A 27,388-nucleotide genomic window follows, 5' to 3' on the forward strand; every position below is an offset into this window, starting at 1 on the left:
CCCTTGGAAATTAAAGCACAATAAGCTGATTACTCATAAACAAGTGTAAGGTTAAGCAGAGTTTTGATTTTACGTTCATTCGCATGTGAGGGACTGCAAGTCTCTCCAAGACACGCCTCTGTGGCATTCATGATATGTGTGAATGCCACGGCATGTCTGAATTCTTCAAAATGCCTAGCAGTTTCTCTCCAGGAACTTTTCTCCTTCCAAATATTATGAGTGTCTCCTATTCCATTTCTTTTTCCTTTTACTTATTTAATATCTTTTGAGGAGGGTTGGCGATTGAATCAGGCCTGAATTCTCTCTAAAAGCAAAAATGGCAAAACAAACTGGACGCATTGTGGGAAGACAAGACTAGCTGCAAAAGACAGAAATACTAGGGAAATTAGATGGCAGCAGGAAAAAAGGAAGACCAGATACAAGATGGTTTGATTCCATAAAGGAACCCACAGGCTTGAGATTGCAAGAGCTGTTAATGATAGGACCTTCTGGAGGTCACTCATTCATAGGGTCACCTTAAATCAGAGACAAGTCAATGACACAACAATAGCAGTATAATATAATATAGTATATTATGCACATCTGTCTTATTGCATACTTTATGACTTCCTGTATTCATTCAAAATATTTTCACAGCTTTATTGATATCAGAAAAGTATGAAATGTGGTTGTAGACCACTGTAACTACTCATTTACCAGAGCACAGACTGCTGTCCTCTGAAGATGCCGGTCACAGAGACTGACGAAACGTTAGGAAGAACAACCTTCAGAACACGGCCAAAGAGCCTGAAAAACCCACAACAACCATTACTCATTTTAAATTCAAAATCCTTGGAGATCACTATCAAAGGAAACCTAGAAGCACATTACAGAAAACCATCTCACAATTTAAGAAAGCACTGTTTAGAGATAGTCCATATGTTTATGTTCTGTTTTCTACTGTGGCAGCTAGTCAAATTAACTTCTGCAGGATTTTGTGATGGTTCCAGCTCTGACCTCTCTTGTGCACTAACAGCAACAACTGTCTTGAAAATATATGAATGACTACTAACTTACTGCTGCCGTGATATAGTTCCTCACAGAGTTTCAGAGGCTTTACAGTAGCATATTTTACAGAGGAAAACCGGTTTTGGCTAGGTCTTAATTTCTTGCATTCTCTGATGTTGTGTGATGTCAAGTCTCCTCCAACTTATGGCGACCTTATAAATGAGTGATCTCCAGAATCTCCTATCCTCAAATGCTGTGCTCAGCTCTTGTAAACTCAAGCCTATGGGTTCCTTTAGGAAGGTAGTCCATCTTACATTTGGTCTTTCTCTTTTTGTGCTGCCTTCTCTAGACAGATCTTCTTGTGAAATTCTTTGTTGCTCTCTAATAGCCAGTGGATATTTGCAATATGATCTCCAGTGCCTCTCTCTTTTCAGAATCCAGCTTGAACATCAAGTGTTTCTCACTCATATAAGGTAAAAAAGCTGTTGCTGAAACACCTTGAGCATTACTTTGCTTGCATGGGGAATTAAAACAATAGTTCAATAGTCATAGCACTCCTCGGTATCTCATTTCTTAGGGACTGGGATGTATATTGAGTGTTTCCAGGCTGTGGGCCATTATTTTGTTTTTCATATTTGTTGACATATTTTTGTCAGGATTTTGACAGATTCAGTTTCTGTGGCTTGAAATAGTTCAGTAGGTGTCCCCACCTATCCCTGGTGATTTCTTTCTTTCTAGTGCTTTCAGAACAGCTTTCACTTTGCTTTCTAGAACTGCAAGTTCTTCATCATAATATTCCTCTTCAAAGGAGTCCGTCATCCTTTTATCCGTTCTGTATAGGTCTTAATATACTATTTCTACCTTCTCTTTATTTTCTTCTGGTCAGATGGTGTGCTTCCCTGTGGGTCATTCAGCATTCCTAATCTAGGCTTGAATTTCCCTTTGATTTCTTGGATTTTTAGAAGAGATTTGTTTTTCCCTTTCTATTGTGCTCGTACCCTCTTTTGTTTGTTTTTTGCATTGGTTGTCATAGTAATTCTCTTTGTCTCTTGTGAGGGCCTGCCAGATACCTCCTCCCCCACTCCAAATAAACCAGGAGACATTTTCAAACCAAAAGATTCATCTTGATTTATTAAACTTGGCAACGGCACAGAAACATTCACCAAACTAGGAGTAAACTTCTCCGGAAGGAGCAACGGCTCCGACAGGATTAGTTGACTTTGGTGCCCAGGGACCAGCCAGAACTCTTTTGGGTTCTTGGGGCATGACGTCTTCTGGATCTGGGACTAGTAAAGGTGTGGTCTCCTCATCCCCAGAACGGGGATCCTTCTCCCAAGTGGGTGTCCCATGGCCCAGGAAGCACCCCATCTTTCTCAGCTCCTCCATGTGCCATGCTTTCTTGGCCTCTCTCTCCCTCTCCATCGCCTCCTTTTCCTCCCTTAACTTGCCACTCACGAGTCTCTGACTCACCCCAGTAAGACAGGCGCTGGGGTAGTCCCTTCTTTCTGCGACTCTCAGCCTCCTGTTTAGGCACTTTCACTTGCTCCCACTTCCCAGTCCACGGGTTCTGCATCCACACCATTTCCCGGCCACCCGGGATACTGTCCCGGTCGCCTTTTATCTCCCCCATTCCCGCCTCTGCTAGGGCCGGCCTCCCTTCTTCTTTTCCCGCCAAATCTTGTGTGGTCTGAGTAGCTACAGATAACCCTTTCATTCCCCTTTCCAAGTCCGAGGTATCGATGGCTTGATGTATCAGCTTGGGAGGGAATGGACGCGGAGCGGTCTGAGTCCCTACGGTTGCTTTGGGGCGAGACGGCGCTCCTACCAACGCCTCTTGACCCGAAGTCCGGGTCTCACATCTCCGTATGACAGTCACTGGAAAACAGCATTCTCCGTTAGCGCCTCGTTTTTTCACATTTTAGTCTGTATATTTATCCGGTTGTGCTCCATTGATAGCTGGCCAATTTTTATTTATTATTTTGTTTTTGGTCGTTTGGGGATAAGAAGATAGAGCTTATGTTATATAGTTTGTCCAGAGTAGTGGTTTCCACTAAGTCGGGAGGATAAATAAATAAATAAATCTTTAGCCTCCGCAAGCGTGCTTGGAGACAAATCCCAGTAAATGCAGTGTGACTTCAGCGTCAGTAACTCATTATATTCCTATGCCAGTGTATAAAATGTTTAGAGGTGCTTTATTGTTGAATAGATATGTATATTATTGTACTGTATGTGTGCACTAGAGATGTAAGGTGCAACTCGGTCCCATGCGTGTTACTCAGAAGTAATTCCCATTGACGTGAACGGGAACTCCTTCCTCAGAAATAAACGTAGCGCTGCAGTTCCCAGGACTACAATTCCCGAAATGCATGGCGCCTGGCCATGGTGGCTATCGGAGAGGAGTGCCTTCCTATCACTATGGCGCTGCCTACTATTCCCAGAATGCCGACTAAAATAGGATTTGGTTCCCTGATTGGTTGGTCCATGGAGACTCTTCCCGTTTTGTAACGTGGTTCTCTTTTGAGTCGGCTGCGGCAAGTCTCGGGAGGGCGAAGCGGAACTACCGCCAGCATTAACGTTGGCGGGAGGGGGGGGGAGGGGGCCTGCCTGGTCCATCTGGCGGGGCGATGTGTGTGTGGTTTGTCGCGGGCTGAGGAGGGTACGACCTGTGAGTATTGAGAAGCGAGTGGATGCCTTTGTGTGGAAGCTGTGGTTAAGTATCGATGTGTTTGTTGTTTGGTCTGGGGATAGCGAGGTTACGTGCGGGTTCGTCTGGGTGGGATGGGAGAAATCATTATTAGTAAGTCTCTGCAGTCATGAATCGAAGAAAGGACCATCTTAGGTACTTTGTAAAACTGCTGAGTACCTAACAACATAGTCTGAATTGCTTTCTATTTGTGAGTGATTATTTTCCCTTTAGTTTGGAACAAATATATACTAGGAGTAATAAAAAGTATGTAGCTGTAGAGTGAATTTAGAGCTCAGTCTAATCGTTACAAACTGGAATGATGGAAGAACACAATTTTCCTCCATTATCATTTTCATAACTTCTGTATAGCAGGCAGGCACTTCTAAATTTGCACAGAAGAAAGTAAGACCATAGGCATATTTAGATGGACTGATGCAACTACTTTGTTTTGGAAATTTAAACTACAAGTGAGTGATATTCTGCAGCAAATAAATATGTGTATATGTCCTGTGCTAAGGGTTCTTAAACTGTGATCCTAGTGAGATTGTCTTTTTAATTATATATGCCATTTTGGGTTATTTTTAAGGAAAAAGGTAGGATGAAAAAATATTTTAAATAAATAAAATATATAAATATTGCAATCATATAAACAGAAGAGTAGGCTTTCTCTATTGCAATGCAACTATTTATTTATTTATTTATTTAATTTATACCCCGCCTATCTGGCCCACCGGACCACTCTAGGCGGCTTCCAAATATAAAATCAAATAATAAAACATAGACAAATACATAATAATCAAACAAGAACAGCAGTAAAGATAAAAAGGAAAAGTAAGAAAAAAATCAAGAGTTGGCTGGAGGGAAGGCCTGAATAAACAGCCATGTTTTTAATTGGGTTTTAAAGGTGCCCAGCGTGGGGGCCGCGCGAATCGCCGGAGGGAGATTGTTCCAGAGGCGAGGAGCCACCGCCGAGAAGGCCCGGTTTAATGTCTTCTCCTTCCGGGCCTCTCTCAGCGTCAGGCTCCTCAGCCTCACCTCCTGACTCGCGCGGGTGATCCGGGTAGACCTTGGTGGGAGGAGGCGTTCCGCCAAATATCGAGGTCCTAAACCGTTTAGGGCCTTATAAGTAAGCATTAAAACTTTGAAGTTGACACGGAAACAGATGGGCAGCCAATGCAATGCGGCCAGCGTTGAAGAGATGTGTTGATATTTTCTCACTCCTGTAAGGAGCCTGGCCGCTGCATTCTGCACCACCTGAAGTTTCTGTGTCAGCCTCAAAGGCAGCCCCACGTAGAGCGCATTACAGTGATCTAATCTTGAGATTACGAGCGCATGCACCAAGTATACAAGTAGTTGTTGTAAAAATGAAATGACACAATGAAACTTAACAGGATGCAGTTTCCTCCATACTTGTAAAAGATTGGATTTTTATCACACCTTGTAGGATTTGTGATCCGAAAGAGAGAGAGGTACAATTGGTGGGTGTAGTGTAATTTGCAAAACTAATATGTATCCTCACATATCTGTTGATAATGAGAACAAAAAAGAATAACAGCCATTGGTACAGTTTGTGTGTGAACCTGGGTAAGACAGAGATCTTGCCCCTGGGGGGCTCCTTGGAAAGATTGGGGAGGACTACCCGTAGACTGCATTTTTCTTATCAGGGACCAAGTTTGTAATTGGGCATGCTCATGGACCCAGCTCCAAGGTTCCCGCTAAGGTGGGCATGCACGTGGGTGCGCACAATTCCGCTTCCCTCCGCGCAGCACTCTCCCTTCTCTGCGCAGCGATCGTGTTAGGGGCAAAGCTGCGCGAGGGAGAGGCGGAGCCCCACCCAGCAAATTAGAGGGTACATTGCCCAGCTCTATCATGGGAATCCCAGGTGGCAGCCATTTCCAGAGCTGTCTTTAATCAACTGAGGTGCATTGCCCAACTCCACTTCTTCCTGGATGAGAAATCGCTCAGGACTCTGATCATCTCCCTTACCAACTACTGCAGTGCTCTCTACATAAGGCTTCCCTTGGGTCTGGCCCAGAGATTGCAGCCGGTCCAGAATGCAGTGGCCAGACTGGTGGCTGGTGTGAGCATGTTTGACCCCATTTCCCCAGTCTTGGCTCACCAGCACTGGTTACCTGTTGCATCCCAGATTCAAGGTTTTGGTGATGACGTATAAAGCCCTTCACAGTTTAAACTTTAGGATCATGTTATCTATCGGAGTGTCTTTTACCAAGGTCATAAACCCTCTCCACTAGGTCCTCCCAGGCCATGCTCCTCTGGGTTGGCACTTCAAGGGAGGCCAGGAAACAATCTACTAGAAACAGGGCCGCCTTTGCTGTGGCTCCAACTTTGTGGAACCAACTGTTGGTGGAGCTGCATTTGGCTTCTTCCCTCCCAACATTCAAAAGACATTTGAAATGACTGCTTTATAGAGATGCCTCTTTTGGCAACCGTGTGTAATGTGTTTTTCCAGGCTGTATTTCCTGAGAATGCTCGGGAAGTTAAATTTATCACAGCATTTACTTCTGTCCTACTATCATAGCACCATTGAGAGTGTCCTAAACTATGGCATTCTGGCATGGTTTGGGAGTAGCTCTGTAGCGGACAAAAAAGCTCTACAGAGAACCATTAAAATTGCCCAGAATATCATCGGGCTCCAGCTACCAACCCTGGATGACATCTTCACATCCCGCTGTCTGAGGAAGTCACACAGCATCCTGAGAGACTCTTCCCATCCTGCTTATAACTTTTTTGAACTGTTACCGTCTGGCAGAAGATATAGAACAATTAAGACTCGGACCACACGTTTTCTGAATAGTTTTTATCCTAGAGCTATAATTGCAATTAATAATGAGCTTAAAGACCACCAGTAGTGAATAATTAGTTGGACTGTGTTACTTGGCCTGAGGTGTAGATGTTTGTATTTTTAGTGGGGAATTTTTTAGTGGGTGTGGAGTGTTTGGGGACTGTTATGTGTGTGCATGTGTCTGGTCTCTGGGTGTCTGTGAATTTCGTTGTATGGGTATACTGTGTATATACTTACAATGACAATAATTTTTGTTGTTATTATTATTATTATTATTATTATTATTATTATTATTATTATTATTATTATTATGCTGCTTTGCTTGTTTACGTGCCCCATGCTACATTTTATTCTGTAATTTTTCCCTTGGCCAACATTCCCTTTAAGCTGCATGTACACATGTGTGCAGACATCTATTGGAGCTGTGCACTGGCAGCTGGTGCTGATGCCCATTTAGTTCAAGTTCCAAATTGAACCCTGCCGCACATGCACAAGGCAAGGCTTGTGTGCAGCAGGGCCAAAAATTATAGGGAACATTGCCCTTGGCATTGTCTATGTCTTGTTCTGTGTAGTTTTATTTGTTTTGCTTTTATTATGTTTTAAAAAGGTAAAGGCAAAGGTTCCCCTTGACATTTTTAGTCCAGTCGTGTCCGACTCTAGGGGGCGGTGCTCATCCCGTTTTCAAGCCGTAGAGCCAGCGCTTGTCCGAAGATAGTTTCCATTGCCATGTGGCCTGCGTGAGTAGGGAACACTGTTTTACCTTCTCACCGAGGTGGTACCTATTTATCTACTCGCATTTGCATGCTTTAGAACTGCTAGGTTGGCGAAGAGCTGTGACAAAGCGACAGGAGCTCACTTAGCTGACTATAAACCACCCGGAATAGTGCATTTCACTAAGGGAGCAGTATATAAATTTAATAAATTAATTAATAAATAATAGACATGATGCACATGCGCACTGCAATTCAGCATTCACTCTAACTAGAGATGGTGGTATTTGAATACGAATATCTGCTGCAGCTGGAGTTAAAGAAGATCTGGCCCCCAGGGCCGGACTGTCCACTCACCTGTCTGACGGCTGTGGCCCCTCTCTTCCTTCCAATCACTCCAGAGTGCCGCTCAGCTAGCCACTCAGCAGCCTTGCAGGAAGACTCATCTTACCTCCCTCTGCCACGAATGGCTAGACAACTGGGAAGAAAAGGTGTTCAGGAGTGATTGGAAAGATGAGCAGGGCCAGCAGAGGTGGTGGACATTTGACTGGACAGTCCAGGCCCAGAAGCTAGACCCTCGTTAATTCCAGCTGCACCAGGATATTTGAATACAAATACCCCCATCTCTAATTCTAACCCTTGCCTGCCTCCAGGTGGTGCTGTAAGCTGGCACTTCACTTTGAAAGATACCACTTTACTATATCAAGCAAAATTGAAAGTAACAAAACAATACAAAAAAAGGCAAAAACATGTGGCGCCTGAAAGACTAACCATTATATTTTAATGTAAGTTTTCATGGACATGTCCACTTTGTCAGACATTAAGAAACAGAATGAAATGTTTATTCTAAATGTTCACTGGTTACATGGCAGCTTCACTTTTTCCTCAGTTAATGTGGTCTATGCCATCTTTTGTCAACAACACCTCTCTGCACTCTACATACGAAAACAGGACAATGTTACAGAAACAGATCAATGGCTACAAATCTGACAGTGGAAACCACAATACACAGAAACCAGAAAACTGACATTAAAATATAATGGTTGGTCTTTAAGGTGTCACATGTTTCTGTTTTTCAAATTTTGTATTGCTTTGCTTTGTTTTGCTTCTTTGGATTTTGCCTGATATGCTTAAACAGACTAACATGGCTACCTCTTTTAAAGCAACTAGCTTCACAGAGTCTGGGCTGATCAACAGATATAAATCAGGAGGGTCAGGGAAGCTGGTAGTTGCCAAAGGAGATGTCTGAGTACACAGCAAAACGCTCAGCTTTATTGAATCAGGAGCGTGAGGGCCAGATTTACTTCCTAGTATGTGACAACTTCATCAGTCACATTACACCCCCCACCCTTTTGCAGGAAAGGCCTGATGGCTAATTCCTCAAGAGTGTGTGTGAGCATTTTGCTCCCTGCTACTATTCCTTTCATTGCTGTATGTTACAGACTTGCATGTCCCCCTGTTCCTTCCTATCATTTTCTTAGTTTATGAAGAAGTTGTTCGCTGGCCTCAGTGCAGTTTTGTGGTATTTTCACAGATATGCAGTCTGTTTCTTTGTTGTGACTAGGTGAGAACTTGAGGACCCTTTATTCAGCATCTGTTTGCCTCTTTCAGTGCAGACTGAGCAGTCCATTTGCAAAAAGAAGGTTGCTCTTTCCTTTCCTAGTGACAGCCAATAACAGTTGAGTTCAGACATTATTTTTAGCCCTCTCTTATGAGTGGCTGCAGTTGATTGGGCACCTGATACTGTATAAGCCATGAACAACTCTTGCGCTCATGCATAGTTACTCTGATACCCAGATTCTCCAGAGCAGGTGTAATTTTAGATCTGCCTGGTAAAAGTCACTTCAGTGTAGTTTGCTGACTGATGCTGAAGTCCAGCCTTACTCTAGTGACCTTGTTGTCTCTTTTAAAGCACTTTACTTCCTTTCTACCCGATGAATTCCAGAAATGCCAGCCAATTTTAATCAATAGCTTAAACATATGAAGAGCATTAAGTCATTAACTACAAAGCAGTATTGGCATAGACTGTAGGGGTAGTCAGAGAGATCATAGCCCATAAGGAAATCTGCAGTAGTCCATATAAAGATTAGCACATTTGCTTTTAGGCATACTTACATGTGTAGCATTGCATTAAAATAATCTCCAGAAGTTTAAAGGGATGCCTCTGATTTTGTTTCTTGGTTGCAGTGATGACAGACAGCATTTCTTCTTCTTGGAGTCATGGTGGTTCTACTGTAGCTTTGGGATCTTTCTCAAAAATGCAAGTTTTCTCCTTGAGATAGAAGGTGTTTCTCAGTAACTTTCTTCTCAGTGCAGTAAATGTAGTGTGTGATAATGCAAGAAAGAGAAAACTGAGAACCATTGGATTTGCGAAGGCTTTCACGGCCAGGATCTAATGGTTGTTGTGGGTTTTTCGGGCTTCTTGGCCGTGTTCTGAAAGTGGTTCTTCCTAACGTTTCGCCAGTCTCTGTGGCCGGCATCTTCAGAGCACAGCAAACTGTGCAGCACAGTTTTCACACAGCACAGTTTGCTGTCCTCTGAAGATGCCGGCCACAGAGACTGGCAAAATGTTAGGAAGAACCACTTTGAGAACACAGCCAAGAAGCCCGAAAAACCCACAACAACCAACCATTGGATTGTTTATTGATGGCTGTTCAGTCTCATCATCTGTACTCCAGGCCTTAGAATTGCATCAGTACCTACAGGTGTATTTTATGTTTAGGGAATGTTTCTTCCTGTCACTTAATTCTTTAGTAATTCCTGTATATTATGGTCAGTAAGCATTTACATATGCTGATGCTTAGAAGTAAAAGGATGCTTCAGTAATGGCAGATCTTAATAATCTATCATCTATTCAGCAGAGTTTTTACACCCTATGTTAAATACATCTAGCTTGCATTTTTCATATCTTGTAATTAATTCATGCATTTGTTTCATGCATTTGATACTGATGTTGTAGTGGGTAGAGTGATGGACTAGGACTAAAGAGGCCTCGGTTTGAATCTCTGGTTAGCCATGGAAACTCACTGACTGTGGAACTGGTAGAACAACTGAATATCTCATTTACTGTACTTTAAAAGTCTTATTAGGGGCACAAAAAGTCATTTCCGACTTGATGGCACGTAACAATCATAATTTTAGAGAACAGGGATGATAAATGTGATATTTTAAACAGCGAAGATTATATGTTTGCTAGAGAAATGGATGGTTTTCCTCCAACCACATTCTGTCACCAGTTGTAGTTGTAACAGTTGTCGATAAGATAAGGGACAGTACATTGTGTGAGTGCTAATTATTGCTACTCTTATAACTGGAGAATGGAAGCAGATTCTAGCTGAAAGATTCACATTCTCATCCTGTCCTCTGTTGTTGGGTGCAATTAACCCTGCAGATATTTAGGAGTTCAATGCTAAAAAGTAGCAGCTAGCATTGTGAAAGAACTGTGGGAATTACAGCCCACAAAACTAAAGGGTCAAAGATTTTTCACGCTGCTGTATAATGTAGCACAGAGGTCATCAACCCCCGGTTCGTGGCCCAGTGCCAGTCTGTGGCCTGAGGTGGACCGGGCCGCACAGACAGACCTCCCGCCCTCCCGGATGCATTGCCCTCCCCACAGCTGCTTTGCGCATGCACTCAAGCGCCCGCACGAAGGGGTGCGTGGGTGGGCGTGCAGGCGCTCCTGCGCCTGGGATGGAGGAGTGCTCATGCCAGTGCTGATGCGTGTGAGCGCTCCCCCCACTGCTTTGCACATGCACCCAAGAGTGTGAGTGTGGGGGGTGCCCTGCCTTCCTCAGAGGCTCAGCTGGTCTGTGCTCCCAAAAAGGTTGGGGACCGCTGCTATAGCAGACTATAGGGTCAGCAAGCTGGCTGAATAGCTCAGTGGTTTAGGAGGTTGGGAGGCAGAGGTTGAGAGTTCAATCCCCCACTATGCCTCCTGTGAGTAAAGCCAGCCTGTGTAGCCTTGGACAAGCTGCACAGTTCAGGGGCGCCCCTAGAGGAAGTCAATGCTAAACCACTTCTGAGTATTCTGTACCTGGAAAACCCTGAAAAGGATCGCCATAAGTCAGAATTGACTTGGCGACACATGATTATTATATTTGATAGAGTCAGTTGTTTTCATTTAGTCAGGAAAAGGAAACCCCCCTCCCAGTGTTTGTGCTTGACCAATGAGGTTCCCTATAATACAAAATGAGTAAAGCACCAATAAACTACAGTTTTGGCTTGCAGTTTCCAAGAGCCCAAGCTAGCATGGAAAATGTTAGAAATTTTGGAAAGTATAATTCAAAACATCTGAAAGGCATTGCAAGGGGGGAAGACAGTAATGATTATAAATACATACATCCCACGCGTTTCACCCATCATTGCAATAGCTCTCAAAATACTATCAGACCAGTATTGCAGGCACTCCTCATTTAACAACCAAGTTCCGTTCCTATGATTAGGTTGTTAAGTGAAAACGGGAGCACACATTTGCAAAGGTCATAAAGGGTTTGAAATCCAAGTCTTTAAACAGGTAAATCCTTAAGTGAGGAGTGCCTGTACTAACTTTTATAGTATAGAAAATGAATGGTGATACTCATATGTTTCAGTAAGTTGTGAAAATTGACCTACAACCCATAGCTCTTAGCTTGCAAATGCTCTTAACCGCTGTATTTCAAGACCACGTCCTGCTTTCCAGTGATAGATAGTCCTGTGCAGCCACTGTGTAGCACGTTATTCTCATGTGGCCTATTCCAAGATAGGTTTTTTTTTTCAGATGTTAGTGATATGTTTGTTAGTATGCAGGGTTGACCTTGCCATTATACAGAGTGAGGCGTGTGCCCCAAATGGTAGATTTTGGATGTCATGAATGTGCAGCATATCTTTAGCTAGTTAATTTGTTGTATTTTCACATTTAGGGATAAGGGAAATATACTTCTGCTTTTTCTACTGGAGTAACTTAGCAAGTTTGTAATTATTCATGCTGATGTGGATGCAGAGTTGTCATTTGTTGCTCTGTTTAAAGCAGCAAAATGTCCTGAGCCAGCCTTGTTAGTACGACTATCTAGAATTGTTAAACAAAATCTGTATCAAATGATACATGTTTATCTACCTAAGTTAGGTTCTTTGGGATAATAAAAAAACTGGTGTAGTTTTTGATGGTGTGATGTACAAAGTTTGCAATTAATTGTTGCAACTTATTCTTTAAAAACATTGTTATATTAAATTGGTTTTTTTTTTGTTGCGCTTAAGATCTCTCCTAAGTCATGTCAAGTTGTATCTCTGATTTATCTGATCTTTATGTGTTTGTACTGTATTTCTGAAATAAGTAACATTATTTAAGAAAAGCATAATGCATTAGAATCTGGTTGATTCCTTTTAGTTAGCTGAGTAAGAAACATGGAGAGATCAGCCCAATCTCATCACTAAGCCTCTTCACACAGATTAGAACTTTGTTAGTATAAAATCACTCTTGAAGCATTTAAAGTAGAAAAGAAGGGGCCTTTAGTTACAGTTGCTGTCTATAGATACAGTCAGAAGGATAAAAACAAAACAAAAAAAAGAGTCGAGTCTCAACCATGTGTGTTACAGACCTTCCATGTTGGCCACATGGTCAGAGATCAGGGGTGGAGAGAGGCTAACCGAGAAAAGGAAGTGAAGCAAACAAATAGAGAGGAAAGGCAAGCCAGAGGTGGTAAAAAATAATATTGGCAATAGGTTAGAATCCCATTAGGTCCTAAAAGCCTTATTCCCACTGTATTCGCGAAGGCTTTCACGGCCGGGATATAATGGTTGTTGTGGGTTTTTCAGGCTCTTTGGCTGTGTTCTGAAGGTTGTTCTTCCTAACGTTTCGCTAGTCTCTGTGGCCGGCATCTTCAGAGGACAGCACTCTGAAGATGCTGGCCACAGAGACTGGCAAAACGTTAGGAAGAACAACCTTCAGAATATGGCCAAAGAGCCTGAAAAACCCACAACAACCACTTATTCCCACTCATACCCAGTGTTACAAAGCATGTAAGATTGTTATTATCTCAACATAGTAAACCATCCAGGATAAGAATACACTGAAGTTGAGTTATTTGTGTTTGCATATTTGCTATATAATCACTGCTACCCCAGTGGAATTAGTCATGATATTTCAGTTTTTATTTTTTTTTAATTCCTCTTCTAACCAAGTTTTGGATGGTAGTTACTGATGCTTGGAAACCTCAGAGGTGCAAACAAGTTCGGCTGGTCCAGTGACTATGGTAAAACTAGACTAGTAGTACAAAAGGAAGAATCTAAATAAAATGATGCTTAGAATGTAGAAGAATTAGAAAAATAATTAAGGGTTAACGAATATTTTCCCCTCTTACTTTTAGGGCTAGGATAAGATCTTTTGGAAACATTCACTATGGTCCGAGAACGAAAATGTATATTATGCCACACCATATACAACTCAAAAAAGGTAAGTTGATGTTTGAAGATTATCTCTAGAATATTTTGTCTTCTAACATGGTTTTTAACCCCAATGGATTTCTGTCCCACTCTTCCAGAATACTCAAGGTGCTTTATAGCAGATACAAATCAATACATAGAGTACTAAGCTCACAATAATAATATAGCATCACTGTAACCATTCAGCAGGAAAAGCAGAAAGTGAAACTGAAATAGCCAAAGGCTTGCTGAAACAGAAATGTGTTCGAATGAAAACACAAGGGATTAGAGAGAAAATCACTTTCTTGTGGCAAAAAATTCCACATCTTGGGTCCTGCTTACAGGTGGTTCTTTTTGTGTCCCTGCTGGCTCTGTTTCACATGGTACCACTATCTACAGTGAAAGACAGGTACATGAGCCTCTGTGCATGGGCAGAAAGATTCAAATGGGAGGAGATGATTCTTTTGAATTAGCATCACTTGTTCCTGGAATGTAGAGATTCAAAAAGAGATGTCACCTACAACAAAGTGTTTCACTGAATATACTGTATAGCATTGGTTCTTAACCTTGGGTTACTCAGGAGTTTTGGACTGCAACTCCCAGAAGCCTTCACCACCAGCTGTCCTGACTAGGGTTTCTGGGAGTTGCAGTTCAAAAGCATCCGAGTAACAAAGGTTAAGAACCACTGATATATAGCATAGGGTCCCTGAAGGAGTAAACTGGCATATAGAAAATCATTCATTTATGCATTTTGTTCTGGTTTCTAGCTTTTATGACTTACCATTTTTTTCTGTTTATAGGAAATGGATGAACACATGAGAAGTATGCTTCATCACAGGGAACTTGAAAATCTCAAGGGGAGGTATGATTGTAATACTGTCTTCTCTATTACAACCTCAGTGTAGCTGTATTCTTGAATGCCATGCTCCTTTAAAAGCAAGGGTAACAGGCTAGCTCCATGTCTGTGATTTTCTGTAGCCATCCCAAGGGTCAACACAGATTCAGTCTCAATGGCCCCCTCCGGAAGTGTGATTTTAGATCAAATGATGATGTATAAGATATGTGCGCCTTTCATTTTTCTCAGCATTATTGTTTTTTCTTGTCCTGTCCTCTACTCATATGTCTAAAGGATAATAGCCTGAGTTTAGTCATTTTAGCTTTTAGTAAAAATTCAGGCTTTATTTTATCTACAACATACTCATTTGCCTTTCATGCAGGCCATGGCATGTGTAAAACTCTCTGCCAACGCATTTTGAATGAATCAGTTTTTTTCTTTCATCTTTTTTCAATGTCCAGCTTTCACACTTCGGTCTCCAGTGATGCAACCTTACATTTAATTATCTTTTCTAGTTATTTATAGCTGCCCTTTAAAGACTCAGTTTTCTTCTGATTTGTTGGCTACAATCTCCATTTTAATTAATGATGATGAAATCAAGATATACATAAACTTTAACAAGATGCAGATAACTGTGAACAATTTTAGCTTCTTCATTGTTAGCGGTGACCTGAATGATAGTTATGTTGATAGCTTTCCGTAATCATTTGGCCATACTTTTCATTATATCTACTAACTGCTTGTGCTGTGTCTTGACTTGCTTTAAGGACCATACTGTTTCTTCTGAGTTTGTCATTTCCAGAATAAAACATTTTGTAATTATCTGACTGAAAATGTCCTTTCCAGTTCACTTTACTTGATTCATCTCAAGATTGACAATATGTACATGTTCCATATCTTCTTTTTCCCCTGATGTCAAACTTACTTTGATTACATTTTGTGTTCCAAGCATGTGCATCAAGTAGATTTGGACTTTGCCTTTGTGCACATCAGCAAGTAGGTATCCTTTAGTTCAGGGGTCGTCAACCCCCGGTCCGCAGCCTGGTGCCAGTCCGTGGGCTTGCCGGAACTGGGCCATGGATACAGATCTCTGCTCCCCCACGTGTGGAGCTCGCTTTCCCCAGCCGGTCCATGGCCCCAAAAAGGTTAGGGACCGCTGCTTTAGTTAGTTGATCGTTGTTGATACTCACCCAGTGCTCTTCTACAATAGTTGATTATGGCTTTCTGGTCAGGAAATCTTCTCTTCCTGCACTATATATTGTTTTGTATTATCTCATTCTAGGGTTTCCAAATCATAAAACATTCTGAAGTGGTTTAACATTGCCTTCTTTTGCACAATCCTGGCAAGAGGTAGCTTGAGTGTCTCTGCCATTCTGTATAACTGCACAGCCAGTGCACAATGGTCAGCCTGCCAAATAGCACATTTTGCTTGTGTTTTGGCTCTTCTGCAGTCTGTGATTATAACGTTTTATTTTTTTATTTTATTAAACTTATATACCACCCATCTAGAACATGTCTGCTGTGGGCAGTTACATTGCACTAATCGGGATGTTTACAGTTCCGATTCAAAGCAATCAACTCTGGTTTTGCAAATGAAACAAGGATGTTATTGATGCAATTCTGCTCACTTTCTTAGGTGGACTTTTGTCGTTATTTCAAATTCTGTCCTAGGAATTTGTGTTAACAAGTAGCTTAAGATAAAACCTGCGAGTGTAATCATACCCTTCCAACCATAGTTGTCTCCATGTTGACCTATTTAGGCATTTCTTAGAGATGCCCAGCTAGCCACTGTTGGAGACAGAGATGATTACATGTGAACTTACTGATATTTCAGATGAGAGGGAGTAAGAGTTACAGTTAAGGACTTGTGATTTCATGTGATGAATAAGAGGTGGGAAGCATCCTAGCGTGGGATCACCTTTGCCCATTACATACTGTACAGTACTCTCATGCTACTGCCAAATTGGGTTGGTGTCAGCATTTCTAGTGTACCACCATCATTTCTGCTGAGGCACAAAAGTAACATAGTTCCAGTATGATTTGTTTAATTGTGCTTGTAAATGTGTGTGCAGATGCTTAATTTTCAGAGGTGTAGGAAACATGTACTGTATAGTGTTCCTCTAAGTATTTAAGAAAGGCATTCTCTTTTACCTTTACAGTAAGGCTCATAAAACAGATAATAAAAAATTAAAAGTGGTAAAAATAGAGGCATTTATTTCTCCTCCCTTCCTATCCCTTTGTCACTCTTCAAACTGTATCTTTACTCCAGCCAGACCTTGTTCTTGGCAGTACAGATCCATCTGTTCCATTGCTGAACAGCTGACCGGGGTGGGGTTGCTCTGACTCCAGAATGTTACCCACATTAACTTTAGCAGTGTAACTTGAGCATATTTATTTCAGTTCATTTTTACCATAATAATTTTAGACAATTTTTTGGAACATAAGAATGAGAACCAACTTTTTTTAAAATTGCTAAGGCTGTTATCAGTTTGGATGCTGTATGCAGTGAGCACAGCAACATCAGGAACATTCTTAATTTAGTTTTTATATTGAGATTTCTCACATCTTCTCATTTGATTGTACACACACACCAGTTGATGTTCAGATTTAGGGACAGGTGTGACTGCTTCCCTTTTTTTCCAGTTGTGCTGTGCTTGTCTTTGTGATATGTTACAGTGAGGCAGCTTCAAAGCTTAAAAACATTGCCCTTTCTGGACTGCTGGAGGTCATGCTGGCTGGGAAGGCCTGGGAGTCTCAATGTAAAAAAAAGTACCTTTTCAAAGCTGTGAACTGCTTTTGATGCTGCATACACAAAGCAAGGTTGTAGGTTGTCCTTTTCCCTTGCTTTGAGTCCTCCCTTTCTAAATCTAGAAGCAGTGGATTCCTCATGAAGTTATTGGATATCTGTGTGACATCCCTGAGTGCAGAGTTCCCTTCTCTCATATGGGCAGTTGTGTGGCAAATGGAGATAACTGAGAAGTTTGCTGTGCTATACTAAGATCTTATGTGTGGAGGGAAAGGAGATATTTTGTCCTCTTCACCATGTGTGCTTCTAACCCATTGATGACATTAGCTAATGTTATGCCCTCTGATATTGGTTGCCATAAAACAGTCTATTAAAATGTCTGCTACAACACATTTCATTGTGACGCTGGGGGGGGAGGGAGTTGGGGGAAGAGGGAAATGTCATTTATTCCATATTTATTTATTTGGCTTATTCCGTACCCATCTAGATTCTAAATGTCCTGATGGTTGATTTTAAAATACTGTACAGTAAATTTATAATTTCACCAAGAAGACTTGTGTCCTCAAAAGGACTGACAAGCTTAATTTGACATAGGTTTTTTCTATGGAGTCTAGACCACATTTTCACGTGCATTGAGCTTCTCTGTGAGGTTGATAGATTTCTACTCTATATGGACAAGTGTAGTACCTTCCATTGTTGAAATTTTCACATGAATAGCTGTGGTTGTCCTCTTGGAAATTTCATACATATTCAGCTGTTCTTCTTCATGGTCTCTTATTATTGGGTTTGTAACCCAATAATATGAATTCTCAGATTATCACTCAGAGAACTGCAGTTTCGGGTACAGTGGTACCTCGGTTTACAAATGCCTGGGTTAATGTAAGTTTCGGTTTACGAAGCAAAATCCATTGAAAACAATGCCTCGATTTGGGGGTTTTGTGTGTGTGTGTTTTTGGAGTATGAAGAAATTTTCCCCAAGATACATTGTGCCTGGAGCAGGGGTCAGGGAACTTTTTTACCTTTTACCCCCCAAAAAACTTATATAAGCCGACATTACCCCCTTGATTTTTCTCCATATATTTAAACAAGCTTGATGAAGCCACCCTTTTTTCCCACCTTAATTCAAGCCCTGCCTGTTCCTTTTTTCATAGTTTTGAGTCAGTTTCTCTCCCACACACACATACACACATCCACCCACCCTCTCTCCCTCCATCCATACATTTTCTACATACATTTAAATAAGCTTGATGAAGCCCTTGGTCTCACATCTTCCTTCCCTTCCTTCCCTCATAAACTGGATCCTTTCCCTCCTCCTGCTTGCTTGCAGTCATATCTGGCGGAAGCAGTCATTCACAAGCCCTGGATTGGTTGACTGCCCGGGGCTATTCCACAGCTGTTACCAATCAAGCAGGCTTATCTCCAATCTCTGAAAGAATGGATTTACAAGTGCCCTCCTACAACCAAGGAAGTATCAGGGAGAGGTGGCTTACAATTTGAGGTTTGGCTGCAGGGGGTGGGGGTGGGAGGGAGGGGGTAGCGCTCTGCTCATTACCCCCAGAATTTTCACCATTTGGGGCAATTTACCCCTGTTCCCAGACCACTGGCCTGGAGGTTTATAGCAGTGCCCCCGTTCGTATGGCAATCTGCATTTCTGTTTACAATTTTTTTGCATTACATAACATCCCGTCAAATGCATTATATTTGTAAACTGAGGTACGCCTGTAAATAAACTGTCTTTACTCTTTCTCTTTTGCTGTAGAAGGTTAATAAATTTAAACACTCCCAAAGCACACATTTGAAAAATGCAGGTCTTTGATACACTAACATATTTAGCATTTTTGACTAAGATCCAAAGTGTTACTGTCAGTGCATCCAAAGAATAGTTATGCTTAATAGCTCTGGCATCACATTTAACTTTGAATATAAGATCTCCATAACATATGACAAACTGCTTTTGAAGAACTGTTGGATAGCTCAGTGCTTTAGGTTGGGAGTTGGATTCTCCACTGTGCCTCCTGGGCAAGGGCTGGACTTGATGATCCATCAGGCCCCTTTCCAGCTCTACAGTTCATTATTAGTATCCCTTCAGTTTCAACACTAGTTTGCTGCTTGCAGCAACCAGCTGTCAAGCACATGCCCAAATATCCTTTGGACCCATAAAACTAGTTGTACTATTCTTTAGATCCCAGTCTTTGTATTTGTAAGGGAGTTAGCCGTAAGTACATAGTTTCTTCACTTGAAAGCATTTAAAAGAGTTCTGATGCTTTCTTTAAGAATCAGCTGGCCTCCCTTACTGAAGTATGTACAATAGTGTCAGTGTAATGTCTTATGAGTGGGTGAAGATTTTTTTTTGTCTTGGTCTTATCTTTCATATTTTTAAAAATTGCAGAGGTGGAAGAAGATTCCTAAGCCTCCGTTTCCTTTGAAGGAAATTCTTTACAGAATGCTAAAGATGGTTGTGACCCAAGAGATGGGGGTTTCTGTCACTTCATTAAAGAATATTTTAGCCAAGTGGCTTGTCAGCTGTGCTGAAACCCACATAACAAACATGCAATGACATGAAACTCTAAAGTAACACAGATCCCTTCAGCCTGTTTGTTTTTCTTTTAATAGATAAAAGGTTTAAAAAAATGTCTTGGTAATGATTCCAAAATAGCAAGTTGCAGAAAATGTGAATGTGTTATCTGTATGTGGGGCAGTGTGGGTTAAGTAGTTATTTCTGGCCAAGCACACATGAGTCTTGAACAGAGTTTTCAGAAATTATTCCTGTATATTCAGAATCAGGAGTGCTAAATATGTAGATTTTTCACATCTTCCTGTGTGGAACTGAAAAGAGCAAATATTTGAGTCTCAGTACTGTCTGCAGAAATCATCAGTCTCTCTGTGAAGAACTGTCTCAGTCTTCTTTCTACTTATATCTATGTCGATGGATGGTTTTATAGTCCAAAATATTTAGTGAAATCTGCATTTCTTTAAAATAACAAAATACTGTAGAATGTAACTGCAAAATACATTAATTTTGTTCCTTTTCTTCATTTGTCTTGCAAATAAACTGGTTTTTACTTTTTTTTGTAGGGGCTGGGTATAAGCCCTGCAAGATTTACAGTTTCTCTGCTCTATCCTATGCCACTCCTAAATTTGCAATTCTGGGAACAAAATGCTTTTATTCTTCTTGGCAGCCTTTTTTGAAATTGGAGTAAGGCCACTTGTCTGACACAGTTGTCAGCTTCCTCCAACTGAAATAATTGTGTGTATTTTGGATAATCCTTGCAAAGCAGAAAGTGGACTTAACTTGTACCTTCTGAACCAAAGCGTTGGGCTCTGGAGACTCCCTCTGTTCATTTGCTGGGCTGTGGAGTCTTTGAATTCCAGGCCAGTGTGCCAGCTGTCCCAGTTTAGGTTTCACTGTGTTGGGATTGGCTGGTGGAAAGTTCTCCCCTCCTCTCCGCTGACATCCATTGGAAGAAAGCTGAGACTCAGCTTATAACTCGAATCTTATCACTGGGTTTTCCCAGTGCAGCTGGCACCATGGAGGTGCTTCAGAGCTTCTGCTAGCTCTGCAAGCCCTCCATTCTGCCACCACCTCCTCTACTATGTTTCCTCTGATGATAAGGTTTTGAGTACAGCAATCCAAGAAGAATCCCAGCTGATAGTTTTTATTCTCAAGACATTTACCTCTTGATTGTTGGAAAGAAATCTGAAATCCACCAAAAATTCATCAAAATCAACCGCAATTGCAAAAAAGAAAGTTTATATAAGTCTGCAAGTTTAATAACGCAGAAGTACAGCACAGATTCATAGACCTAAGGTACAATTGACGTGATACTTGCACCTTCAGAGGAAACGTGACTTACAATCAGCCTTGTTTACCATGCCTGTGGGAAGAATTGAATGTCCCTCTTCTCCATCTTGTCCCAGGGACAGCAATCATGAGTGCCAGGTGTGTAAGGTGACAGTAGTAGGCCTGTCAGCATATGCAAAGCACATCTCAAGCCAGCTGCACAAAGACAACATTGAAGCCCACGATGCAGAGGAAGGACAGGAGGAGGAAAAGGAAGAATACTTTGACAAGGAATTGATCCAGTTAATCAAACAAAGAAATGAGCAGAACCGGTGAGTGTTTCCATGTTTCTTTAATCTCTTACAACACAGAATACTTAAGTGATCTTTGAACACAGAGAAATGCTGCCAAGAGTGGTCTGTACACAGTAGCCTCTGTCTGGTCCTACAGCTGCATGCAGCTAGAAGAGCCCTGAGAATTGTAAAAGCAACTGTTTTTCATACAGAATGTTAATTGTTTGCATGTAGTTTTGAAGTAATGTTTCCAGGACAGATAATTGCAGTTTACCGTTGACTTGCAGTGATAGCAAACTATATTAGGCAATGGTGACGTTAGTGCACTTGTAGATGCTTAATTAAAAAAAAGAGAGGGGGGCACAAGATAATATTGTCTAGTGTATTCAACAATGAATATTGATGGTCTGCATAATCATTATATTCAAAAATACACAATATATTGTTTTCTTGAATACATGTTTTTTATAAGTGCATTAAGGACAATTTTTGAAATAAATTTGATCTTCATTCAGGTTATGCATGCCTAGTTTTCATGGGAAAAGTGGATAACCCTTTATGTGTGAACTAGTAACACAGATGGGAGCTGTTTGTGACCCTGACCTGCATGTGGTCTTTGGAGTCTGTTTGGCAATCCTCCCGTCCCATCTCCCAAATGTCTATAAAATGTGCTTTTGAAGAAATTGTTTGGCTCAGCAAGTCCCTTTGTGCCCTGTAAGAGGCAAAGAGGGTATATTGCAATGTTTTGAGATATTCTCAACATTTCCGGGACCCCTCGTATCCCCCCCATTTAAAAAAAAAACTTTTTTGGCCTGTAAAGGACACTAGGATGCTTTTTCAGTTGTGTTCCTTACAGTTCTGTTAACTGAATCTGGACTATTTTCCCACTTCTAAATTCATGATTATCTATAAATGTGTTTGCATCTTGAACGGAATTCTTTATCCACTTTCTGTATAGCTTTCTGTGTCTTAGGGTTTTCTGTTTGCTTGTGTGAAGTTTCAAGAGCAAGAATCTGTTTTGGTTTGTTGCAAATGCATAGCCTTCTAGGGGTTGGATATGAAGGTTATTCTATACTGTGTGAGCAGAAGGTGCTTCAGCAGACATGTCTTCCATTCATACAGTTGGTTCTCTGGATCTTGGCAGTCAGGTTTTAAGATGTAAATGGGCCGTCCAGATTGATGTTGCTCTTTTGGTTTTCACCATAATGAACTTAACTAAAAGAAATTAGTTTTCTCTATTCCAGTGTCCAGATTGTCATGGATGTGTTTAAAATCTGTTGGTATCGTCAGACTTGGCTGATGAGAGACGTGTTGACAAAGTGTGATGTTACTGACATTTTGTCCATCTTCTAATCTAGTTTGGTTGATGGTGTGAAAACTTATATCAGTCTCTGTGACTTTCTTTTCTCCTTCGAAGTTGCTATCATCCACTAATTCAGTAATCATTGAAGCCCATTTATGGAACCACTACAGGGTTTGAGTCTTGTCAGAGTTAAAAGGGGATATGGAATTTGAAACCTTAAGCATACTCATGGTCAGGGGTTGTGAAGATGGATGCCATAGTGTGAAATTTCCTACCCTTATGTCTTCTGTTGCCTACAAGCAGAAAAGAAAATAGTTCTTGTATTCAACTAACTTACTTGCATTGCATATTTAAAAAGCAGCATTACTCTTTGGGATGCAAAACCTACTGTGCTTCCTTTTTCTGACAAAATCTTAATTTTGCTTTGTGGGAAACTTGCTGGCAGATTGCCAGATTACAAGACTCCAGATGCATAGTCTTAGAAAGTGTTCTGCTATGCATGTCACACATGCAAACTGAACCTGTTTTTGCTGGAAGCGGGGCATAAAAAACTGTGTTCTGTACAGAGCCAGTCTTGCTTAGAAGGCTAAAATTGTATCCTCAAGACATCTAATTGCTTTTTTCAACTGTCTTTTAAAAGAATGTATTTCTCTAAAAATGTCATAACTTCCCAAGATCTTTTGTAGTTATATATTATTCAGTAGGTGGGAAGCAGCGATAATCTCTTTTCCTGGGTTTTCTCCTTGATGAATAATGCCAAAAGGTGGAAGAGGAAAAAAAATTCAGTCTTCTTTAGCAACACTAGAATAAGATTTTTTTTTTCATAAAGATTTTGTCTTCCAAGACTCTCCATTGCTTTGAGGGGAGGTTTTCAGTGACTCAGTGGAGCCTGCCTCTGCCATTGTCATGTTACTAATTTTGGTTTCACTTAACAGCTCTGTGTCACATAATTATGCTGTGAGTGTCTGCATGATCAGTGGGGAAAAATAATTTTAGTGGAGGCTGATTTTTTACTGAAGCTTCTTCCTTTGATTATGGTGGTTTGTTTTGCAGTTGTATAACTGAAGGGACCAGCTTGGGCTACTGAGCAGAAAAGTTTGCATTGTTCAGGCAGATTTTAAACAGAATTTAGTTACTAGCTATTTTTAAAAGTGAACTGTTATTGGGGGTGAGTGGGAGTTGGCTTTCTGGTCCTCGTATGAAATATTTGTCTCTTTACAGGGCAGGTGAAATGTGCCGTGCAAACCATGAAACTGAAAGTGATGACAGGAGACTGCAAAGACAGCAAGATGACAGAACCTCTTATCAAGACAGAGACATATATGATTCATCGTCAAGGTATCATCGTGGACCATCACAGAGGGACTGGAAATGGGAAAACGAAGGCTTCTTAAATCCCAGACAAGGCAAATTCACACATTCTACAAGAAAGCCAAATAATACAAAAAAGCATCTTGCCAGTCAAAGAGGATGGTCTGGGTGGCATCCAAACAATTCTGGAGCACCTCCGAATTGGTATCACAACTATGGAAATGCCGGAGCTGTTTGGCATCAGAATGCTGGAGGAGGAACATCAGGATGGCATCATGGTGGTAGAGGAAGAAGTTCTAACTGGAATTCTGGGGGAAATAATGGCTTTTCTAATTGGCAGTCCAAAAATTCAGGAGCAAACAGGAAGCCTGGCCAACAAAACACAAATGACTGGAATTTAGGAAGAAACAGAGCTGCAAACTACAGTACCCAAGTTGACAACATGGTTGCTCCGTGGTCAAAAAGCAAGAGTATACAAGAAAACTACATCATAGAAAGATATTCATGGCAATGGCAGGAGAGTGGTTCTGTTGCATCCTATACAGGCCTAGCTAAAGAAAACGATTTTAACTGTTTATTGGATTTCACAAGTGATCAGCTACCTTCAGATCAATTATTAAACTTCGTTGTTTCTGAACAGCCAGAGAGCAAGGCCTCCAAGGTCAATGGAAAGTGCAACAACCCTTCCCGAGAAAAGACAAATCGGTGGGCTCCATATCCCTCTCCAAAAATAGTAGAACAGCAGCCAGCATCTGTTGAGAGTGTAGCTAAATCTTCAGAGAAAGCAGATTCTGCACATTTGTCATCGTCTCATCTCTCTTCAAAATGGGCAGATCCTAAAACTAACAAATCCAAAATGAGGAAATCAGAAGAAAATTATTCAGTAGCTACAAATTCCAAAATGACACCCAACAAATCTGCACCATGTAAAGGACCAAGAGAATACAGCAGTGAGACAAAACCAGACTATGCTGAAGGTAAAGGAAGCCGGATGCCAACTCTGAAGTCCCCACTTCTGGCTATTCCAGATATAAAGCCTTCACAAAAAAGAGGCCCAAAGAGTCTTTTGAAACAGGTCCAACTTCTTCTATCTTCATCGTCGGGGGAAGGTCAGAATCAACTGAACACATTAAATTTAGAAAATAACAATTCCTCCTTAAATGGATCCAAGGCGAGCAATGAGTATAGTAACTCTAACAATTCAAAAGGCATTAAACATATGCTTGGCAATAAAAAAGGCTTAAATGAAGTGTTACAAAAGACCAAAGAAGAAATCCAGTATAATGCTTCTCTCCAAAACTCTTACTCAAGCCCTTGCAGGAGTACTCAAACTGATGGAAATAAAGATTTGAATATTGAGGTCCCTACAGATAAAACATGTGAGTCCCAAATAGCAAAATTGGAAAATGAGAGCCCCAGAGATATAACAGGAAGCAAGACCACTCTGTCAAAATTATGTTCATCTTGTGATCTGGATGAAGCAGAACATGCTACAGGAAGAAAAGGTAACTGTGTAGGAGAATCAGGAGATACTGTGAAAAATGGTGCTGAATTCCAAATGGACTCTTTGGAATCCCAATCTAGTGATCGACAAAATGGAGCTATTGAATTGAAAGCATCTTTGGAAGAGGGTGGGGATGAAAATACCAGAAAATCAAATGATGCTGTTGAAGAAGAAAGTTATGGAGATCATTCAAATCAAGAGCTGCAGAGAGATTCAACAGGGCAGCCCTCAGGCCCTCTTCTTCCTGAACTGAGTAAGCTTGGCTTTCCGGCTTCTCTCCAGAGAGACTTAACATGGCGCACCAGTTTGAAGAGCAAAACTGGCTCACATCTACCAGAACCCAACCTCAACAGCGCAAGGCGCATTCGAAATGTTAGCGGCCACCGGAAGAGTGAAACCGAGAAGGAATCAGGGCTCAAGCCAACTTTGCGGCAGATTATTAGTGTATCTCGTCGAAATGTAAACTGGGAGCAAGTCATTCAGCAAGTGACAAAGAAGAAGCAAGAACTTGGCAAAGGTTTACCAAGGTTTGTAGTCTCTTAACTTTAAAACACAGTTCTTGATATATATATTAAGCATTCATTCATATAGTTAATAGATTTATAGTAATCTTCTAATGCAAAATCATGAGGCAGCCAACAATTCAATGTTGTGCTCCTTTTGGGGAGAAGCTGTATAAGGGATTTAGATACTTGCCCGAAAGATAGTTTTATCTGGGGAAGATAAGGAATTTAAGAGTAAGAAATATCCTCAAATTAATTACAGATGACAGACTCCATAACATTTCTCTTGTCTGCCCTCCTTTGTATCTCCACCAAAGATAACCCACTAGATTACTCCTATGTGCAAAAATAATTAATAGCCTCTCAGTTTGTATCTAGTGTCATACCACATTTACACTCATTCATATAAAAGTGTTCTTTGCAAATTCTGATTTAGTGATGAAGAAATCTAGTTGGGTCTTCTGAAACATTGTGTCTAAAAGGTAGGGCAGCTCTGGATTTCAAAGCAATAAGCAGCAACATAGCTAAGCTACCTGTCTTGTTATGTGCCATTAAGTCACTTACAGTTATGGTGATGATACAGAATCAAGGGTGTTCAGAAGATCCTATTATTATCAGCTTTGGTCATGTCAGGTGAACTAAAGGCTATCACTTCCTTTATTCCATGTTTGATAGGGATAGGATCTTTGGAATTCTTGGATGAACATTGTAACATTGTGTGTGCCATCAAGTAAATTCATGGAGACCCTTTTCAGGGTTTTCTAGGTAGAGAGTACTCAGAGGTGGTTTACCTTTCCCTTCTTCTGGGGTGCAGCTGGCTCAAGGCCACACAGACTGGCTCTTCTGAGAAGCACAGCAGCAAATCAAACTGCCAACCTCTCGTTCTGCAGCCAGATACCTAACTCACTAAACTACCCAGCCAGTCAGTTACGGATCCCTTAATTCCCCGTTCTGAGAGTTCTACCTGACTTGTACACACCCCTTACAGAACCTAAGTGTAGCTCACCTGGAAGAAAAGGCCTAAACCAGAAGGCTTTGAGGCTTAGCTAGGCCTGGCTCCACTAGGTTTCCCTTCTCCAACAGTGCTTGCTGGCAGTTTTCTTATTGAATAGGAAGGTGGACAGAGCTAAGCTTTGCTAATCCTCAAAGCCTTCCAATTTAGACCTTTTCTCCCAGGTGAGCCATATTTAGGTGTCTCTAAAGTAGGCATAATTCAGGTAGAACTCCTAGAATGGAGAATTATGGGATTTGTACTTCCAATAAAGTGGGACGCGGTGGCACTGCAGGTTAAACCGCACAAGCCTTTGTGTTGCAAGGTCAGAAGACCAGCAGTCATAAGATTGAATCCACGTGATGGAGTGAGCTCCCGTAACTTGTCCCAGCTCCTGCCAACCTAGCAGTTCGAAAGCATGTAAATGTGAGTAGATAAATAGGTACCACCATGGTGGGAAGGTAACGGCGTTCCGTGTCTAGTCGCACTGGCCACGTGACCACAGAAACTGTCTACGGACAAACGCTGGCTCTACGGCT

The 27,388-nt window shown here is 41.3% G+C and overlaps 1 protein-coding gene across 2 annotated transcripts in view; it reads left to right on the plus strand.

Moving 5' to 3' along the window:
- Positions 1–3,506: 3,506 nt before the first annotated feature.
- Positions 3,507–27,388, plus strand: part of ZNF106 (zinc finger protein 106) — a 49,585-nt gene continuing 25,703 nt past the window's right edge. The window contains exons 1-5 of one of the 2 annotated variants that reach the window (XM_020793709.3): positions 3,507–3,652; positions 13,528–13,613; positions 14,383–14,444; positions 21,082–21,276; positions 23,762–25,882. In XM_020793709.3, the coding sequence (XP_020649368.3) occupies positions 13,560–13,613; positions 14,383–14,444; positions 21,082–21,276; positions 23,762–25,882 (2,432 nt within the window). In that variant the 5' untranslated portion in view covers positions 3,507–3,652; positions 13,528–13,559. Of the gene's footprint in view, positions 3,697–13,527; positions 13,614–14,382; positions 14,445–21,081; positions 21,277–23,761; positions 25,883–27,388 lie in introns of both variants that reach the window. The other variant, XM_020793710.3, reaches the window with a different exon arrangement.

This window comes from Pogona vitticeps, chromosome 1 (genome assembly GCF_051106095.1).
Source record: "Pogona vitticeps strain Pit_001003342236 chromosome 1, PviZW2.1, whole genome shotgun sequence".
Lineage (NCBI taxonomy): Eukaryota > Metazoa > Chordata > Lepidosauria > Squamata > Agamidae > Pogona > Pogona vitticeps.